Source organism: Cebus imitator, unplaced genomic scaffold (assembly GCF_001604975.1).
Source record: "Cebus imitator isolate Cc_AM_T3 unplaced genomic scaffold, Cebus_imitator-1.0 Scaffold602, whole genome shotgun sequence".
Taxonomy (NCBI): Eukaryota; Metazoa; Chordata; class Mammalia; order Primates; family Cebidae; genus Cebus; species Cebus imitator.
In genome coordinates this window covers 321,532-328,368 of record NW_016107917.1, presented here as the reverse complement: position 1 = coordinate 328,368, position 6,837 = coordinate 321,532, and the positions used below count along the sequence as shown (strand labels likewise).

The window sequence follows — 6,837 nt, the reverse complement described above, 5'->3', positions numbered from 1 at the left end:
AGATGGTGTTTCACTCTTTTTGCCCAGGCTGGAGTGCAATGGCACGATCTCGGCTCACCGCAATCTCCATCTCCTGGGTCCAAGTGATTCTCCTGCTTCAGCCTCCCGAGTAGCTGGGATTATAGGCATGCGCCACCATGCCTGGCTAATTTTGTATTTTTAGTAGAGACAGGGTTTCTCCATGTTGGTCAGGAGTCTTGAACTCTGGACCTCAGGTGATCCACCTGCCTCGGCCTCCCAAAGTGCTGGTAATACAGGTGTGAGCCACTGCACCCGGCCAAGAGTTATTAATACAGAATCTGTAAGTGAATTTAGGGAGTTGTCTTTGAAACTTCTGAAATTACATGTAAAAATATGCAAATGTACATTTCCTTTCCTTTTTTTGGAGATGGGGTTTCATTCTGTCACCCAGGCTGGAGTGCAGTGGTACGATCTTGGCTTACTGCAGCCGCCGCCTCCCAGGCTCAAGCAATCCTCCTGCCTCCGCTTCCCGAGTAGCTGGGACTACAGGTGCACGCCACCATGCCTGGCTAATTTTTGTGTTTTTTGTAGACGTGAGATTTCACCATGTTGCCCAGGATGTCTTGAACTCCTGAGCTCAAAGTGGTCCACTTGCCTCTGCCTCCCAAAGTGTTGGGAATACAGGCATGAGCTACTGCACCTGGCCTTATATGTGCATTTTCTGAGAACATTGATGGCTTTCAGAAGATCCTCAGAAGGACTCTTAGATCCTAAAAAAGAGTTTTAAAGTTGTGGAAATTGAGGGTGGGAATAATAATGACCTGACTTGAGTTGGGATATGGAGGGGATTGAGGCTGAAAATCAAGGCAACCAGCCGGGCACAGTGGCTCATGCCTATAATTCTAACACTTTGGGAGGCTGAGGTGGTGGGTGGATCACCTGAGGTCAGGAGTTCAAAACCAGCCTGACCATCATGGTAAAACCTCATCTTTAAAAAAAAAAAAAAGAAAAGGCAACCTTAAGATTTTATTCTGGGTACCATTGATTACAAAAGTAGTAAATTTTAAGGTCTGGCATGGTGACTCACGCCTGTAATCCCAGTACTTTGGCAGGCAGAGGCGGGCAGATCACCTGCGGTCAGGAGTTCAAGACCAGCCTGGCCAACATGGTGAAACCCCATCTCTACAAAAATTAGCTAGGTATGATGGTGGGTGCCTGTAATCCCAGCTACTTGGGAGACTGAGGCAGGAGAATCACTTGAACTTGGGAGGCAGAGGTTGCGGTAGCCAGAGTAAACTCTGTCTCAAAAAAAACAAAAAAACCTGCATTTGAACAAGATCCCCAGGTGATTCCTATTCATATTAATGTTTGAGAAGCATTTGCTAGCTAGGCTTTAAGACTCAGGACTTGTTTTTGTAGTGCCATTTATTTTTCTCCAAATTGCATGCTTGGGTACCTTTTTTTTAAATGGTCTCATTCCGTTGCCCAGGCTGGAGTGCAGTGGTGCAACCATGGCTCGTTCACTGCAGCCTCAACCTCCTGGGCTCAAGGGACCTTCCCACCTCAGCCTCTTGAGTAGCTGGGACTACAGGTATATACCACCACACCTGGCTAGTAGAAAAAAAATTATAGAGACAGTGTCTTCGTTTGTTGCCCAGACTGGTCTCAAACTCCTGGGCTCAAGCGATCCTCTTACCTTAGCTTCCCCAAATGCTGGGATTACAGGTGTAAGCCACTTCACTTGGCCTTGCATGCTTTTATTTGTAATGTGATCATCACCCACTTCCTACTTGGCCTTTTCTCTTGCCCTTTTGTTCAGAGGAGTCGGTTTCTCAGTCTCCTATAGCAAACATGTAGTTCTTTGAGGTTCCTTCAGAACTTCTTGTACTTAGAAAAGTTGGGAAATTGGCTAGGCATGGTGGCTCACGCCTGTAATCCCAGCCTGTTGGGAGGTCAAGGCTGGCCTATTGCTTGATCCCAGGAGTTAAGAGACCAGCCTGAGCAACATGACAAGACCCCATCTCCACGAAAATTTACCTGGGTGTCATGGCACACACCTGTAGTCCCAGCTACTCAGGAGGCTGAGGTGGGAGGATGAATTGGGCCTGGGAGGTGCAGGTTGCAGTGAGCTGAGATTGCACCCCTGTACTCTAGCCTGGGCGACAGAGCGAGAGAGATCCTGTCTCAAAATAAAAAAAAGGGAAATTGACAGTGCCTAAAATGAAGTCAGGAAAGGACAAATCAGTATATTCTTGGGACTGATGATTACTTTGATATCTCCACTGAAACCCAAGAAAATGATCATTTGGGAGATAAGGGGAACGTTTGAAAATCTTTTGTACCTTGCAGCAGCAGGCTCAGCAACATCAGGAAACAATCACAGAGATGATGACACAGCTTCTGTGACTAGTCTTAACTCTTCTGCCACTGGACGCTGTCTCAAGATTTATCGCACATTTCGAGATGAAGAGGGGAAAGAGTATGTTCGCTGTGAGACAGTCCGAAAACCAGCTGTCATTGATGCCTATGTGCGTATACGGACTACAAAAGATGAAGAATTCATGTGAGTTTGATTCACCACTTTTATTTTTTTCTTTGAGGACAGAGTCTTGCTCTGTGGCCCAGGCTGGAGTGCAGTGGCATGATCTCGGCTCACTGCAACCTCCACCTCCTGGGTTCAAGTGATTCTCGTGCCTCAGCCTCTTGAGTAGCTGCGATTATAGATGTGCACCACCATGCCCAGCTAGTTTTTGCATTTTTAGTAGAGATAGGGTTTTGCCACGTTGGCCAGGCTGGTCTTGAACTCGGCTGAAGCGATCTGCCTGCCTCAGCCTCCCAAAGTGCTGGGATTACAGGCATGAGCCACGGCGCCTGTCCTAATTCACCACTTTTGAGTGTGATAGGGAGAATAATGATGATGGGGAATGGTGATTGGGGTAGGGGACTTGAGTTTTAGTGACAGGATTCTTCACAGTTGTTTCTAGAACTCTGCTGTAATTGAGAACGGTCTTGCCTTTAGATTTTGGGTTTGAATAGAGCCAAATTACAGGGAAAATTCTGTCCTTTATTTGCCACAAGATAAAGGCATGTCTTGTTCCATTTTGGTCCTTTGCATTTTGATTGGTTTGCAAAAATCTTAAAGATTACTCAGGACTTATTCTAAGAGAGTTACCTCTGCAAATAGAGTGCTGATTCGGGAGGGAGATGGGAATGGCACGTAGCCCTTTTTATCTTAGCCTGGATGGATTACTTTAGTCCTGAGGTGTTAAGCTATCAGGATAGTGTTCTTGGTTAAGGTTTGCTTATGGTCCTGTGATTTTTATTCCTCTGCCTCCCACATTGTTCAGTCGAAAATTTGCCCTTTTTGATGAACAACATCGAGAAGAGATGCGAAAAGAACGGCGGAGGATTCAAGAGCAACTGAGGCGTCTTAAGCGGAACCAGGAAAAGGAGAAGCTCAAGGGTCCTCCTGAGAAGAAGCCCAAGAAAATGAAGGAGCGTCCTGACCTAAAAGTAAGTATAATGTTGTGTGATTATAGGTAATGGAACAAAGCAAGAAAGTATTCCTTTTCCTTTAGCTTTTGACATTCTCCTTTACTGGGAATGAGGGAAGTATGTTATGGAAAGCTGGTTTGAATTGATGTGACTTCTTGAGCGTTGTCAGTACTAATGTGAGTGGTATTGACAATTCCACGTCCAATCTGGTGCCATTGTTCGTTCTCTCTCTTGCTCTCTCTCTTTCTCTCTCTTTTTTAGACAGGGTCTGGCTCTGTTGCCCAGGCTGGAGCACACTGGCATGATCTTGGCTCACTGCAGCCTCTGCCTCCCGGGCTCAAGCCATCCTCCAACGTCTGCCTCCCGAGTAGCTGGGGCTACAGGCATGTGCCACCACACCTGGATAATTTTTGTATTTTTGGTAGAGATGGGGTCTTGCCATGTTGCCCAGGCTAGTTTCGAACTCCTGAGCTAGTGATCCTTCTACCTTGGCTTCCCAAAGTGCTGGGATTGCAGGCATGAGCTGCTGTGCCCACCCAGTGCTGCTGTTTTCATTGGCTGTCATTTGTTTTGTTTTTGTTTGTTTTTTTGAGATGGAGTTTTGCTCTTGTTGTCCAGGCTGGAGTGCAGTGGTGTGATCTTGGCTCACTGCAACCTCCACCTCCTGGCTTCAAGTGACTTTCCTGCCACAGCCTCCTGAATAGCTGGGCTCATAGGTGTCTGCCACCATGCCTGGCTAATTTTTTATATTTTTAGTGAAATGGGGTTTCACAATGTTGGCTAGGCTGGTCTTGAGCTTCTGACCTGGTGATCCATCTGCTTCAGCCTCCCAAAGTGGTGGGATTACAAGCGTTGAGCTGCCATACCTGGCCTGTCATTTATTGTGTGGTTTTTTTTTGTTTTTTGTTTTTTTGAGGCAGTGCCTCACTCTGTTGCCCAGCCTGGGGTGCAATGGTGCAATCTCAGCTCATTGCAACCTCCGCCTTCTGGGTTCAAGTGATTCTTGTGCCTCAGCCTCCCAAGTAGCTGTGCTACCAGGAATGTGCTACCACGCCCAGCCAGTTTTTGTATTTTCAGTAGAGATGGGGTTTCACCATGTTAGCCAGGCTAGTCTCGAACTCTTGATCTCAGGTGATCTGCCCACCTCAGCCTCCCAACGTGCTGGTATTACAGGCATGAGCCATGGCTCCTGGCCTTATTCTTTATCTGAAATATTTTCTAGGAGTTGAGATAGGTTTGGTAGGTTTTTTGTTTGTTTGTTTTAGAGGCAGTTTTGCTTTGTCTCTCAGGCTGGAGTGCGGTGGTGTGATCTCGGCTCACTGCAACCTCTGCCTCCCGGGTTCAAGGGATTCTCATGCCTCACCCTCCCGAGTAGCTGGGATTACAGGTGTGCACCACTATGCACAGCTAATTTTTTGTATTTTTCGTAAAGACAGGGTGGGTTTTACTATATTGGCCAGGCTGGTCTCGAACTCCTGGCTTCAAGTTATCCTCCCACTTTGGCCTCCCAAAGTGTTTGGATTACACGCATGAGCTACCACTCTTGGCCCAGGTTTGGTAGGTTTTTTAACATATACTTTCATGTCTCTTACCTGTGTGTTTACATTGTATATATTTTTAAATATGTACCTTTAAAATATTGCACATATTAAAAGAAGCAACAAAAATAAAACATAGTTTTTCCATAACTTAGTAGGATTACAGATACTACTATGATTGTACTAGCATCTTAAGATGAGGTAGTTGTGGTATAGTGGAAAGAGCCGTGAACTTAGAAATGGAAGATCTGAATTCATTTAATTGATCTGTGACCTTCTCCGAGCTTGTTTTCTCTAATATAAAATATGTCCACAGTGGTGGTATATTAAATGATATAATTCAAGGGAAGCACTTTGTAAACTATAAAATATTCAACAAATGTAAAGAGTTCTTAATGTGTACTGAGGTCATTAAGTATTTTAATGTTCCTTTCTTGTATGTGGCATTAGATAAGTATGATACAGTATTGGTCACATTTTACAGATGAAACTAAGGTCTAGGATACCAGAGCTACTCATTTGCAAAACTGAGATGGAAACTTGGTGTTATCAAACCTTTTTCTTGTTTTGAATAGAGAATGGGAATATACCTTGCAGGCTGATTATGCTTCTGAATGTAGACATTGGGGCTTCCAACAGCTTTTTTCCTGCATATTTAATATTTTCATAGTTTACAACTTAAATTGGGAGTGGGAATCTCTTTTTTCCCCTTACCTGATATTTAAAGCAATGTTTAGTCTGGATTTCATTTTTTTTCCGTGTATTGTTTCAGTACATGGCAATGTTTTTCTAGTGGCTTCTGATTGATCAGTGCATAACAATTCTATTGGAGCAAAAGTTCTGAAGCTGACTTTTTTTTTTTTCCTATGTTGTATATACAGTTGATCTTTGAACAACATGGATTTGAACTGCATGGGTCCACTTATGTGTGGATCGTGGTATGTGGAGCCTGTGTATATGGAGGGCTGGATTTTTGTATGGGTTTCACTATGTGTGGATTTTGTTATACTTGGGGGTCCTGGAACTAATCCCCTGCATATACTGAGGGACGACTGTATTTCTTACCTGCTTATCTCTGATACGTGTTTTAGCCTACTTACCTCTGACATGTTTGATACTTTTCCTTTTGCAGCTGAAATGTGGGGCATGTGGTGCCATTGGACACATGAGGACTAACAAATTCTGCCCCCTCTATTATCAAACAAATGCGCCACCTTCCAACCCTGTTGCCATGACAGAAGAGCAGGAGGAAGAGTTGGAAAAGACAGTCATTCATAATGATAATGAAGAACTTATCAAGGTTGAAGGAACCAAAATTGTCTTGGGTAAACAGCTAATTGAGAGGTAAGAGATAGCAGGCAGGAAGTGCTGTGGGACAGATTTATTTGAGGTTGGTTGTATTGGTGGCTGGCAGGGTTGGATGTGATATGTTCTCTGACGTGGAACTGAAGGAACTGGAATTTTGATGGCTTTTCCTCAGCAATTGTTGCCAGTAATGAAATTATAGCACTCGTTAGGTTGTACCACTTGTTTTGGGGCATACTGCCTAACTTCTGAGTCTGTTTCCTTAGTTACAAAATAAAACCACCCTTACCAGGGTAGGTAGTAAAGAGAAAATGAGACAGACTGCAAAGCATATAGTACAGTGCCTGACATATAGTAGATACTCAGTAGATGTTAATTTTCTCTTCTACTTCTAGATGCTTATAATATTTGCAAGGTCCCTAATCTCGTAGTGTTTTTTTAAGACAAAGTCTTGTTCTGCCACCCAGGCTAGAGTGCAGTGGCTCACTGTCACCTCTGCCTCCTGGGTTCAAGTGATTCTCGTGTCTCAGCTTCCCAA

At 44.4% G+C, this 6,837-nt stretch overlaps 1 protein-coding gene across 12 annotated transcripts in view; it reads left to right on the top strand.

Moving 5' to 3' along the window:
* TAF1 (TATA-box binding protein associated factor 1) overlaps positions 1–6,837 on the top strand; it is a 100,938-nt gene that overhangs the window by 28,824 nt on the left and 65,277 nt on the right. For 11 of the 12 annotated variants that reach the window (XM_017516745.2, XM_017516739.2, XM_017516744.2 and 8 more), the window contains exons 23-25: positions 2,311–2,524; positions 3,309–3,474; positions 6,127–6,338. In XM_017516745.2, the coding sequence (XP_017372234.1) occupies positions 2,311–2,524; positions 3,309–3,474; positions 6,127–6,338 (592 nt within the window). The remainder of the gene's footprint in view (positions 1–2,310; positions 2,525–3,308; positions 3,475–6,126; positions 6,339–6,837) is intronic. The other variant, XM_017516736.2, reaches the window with a different exon arrangement.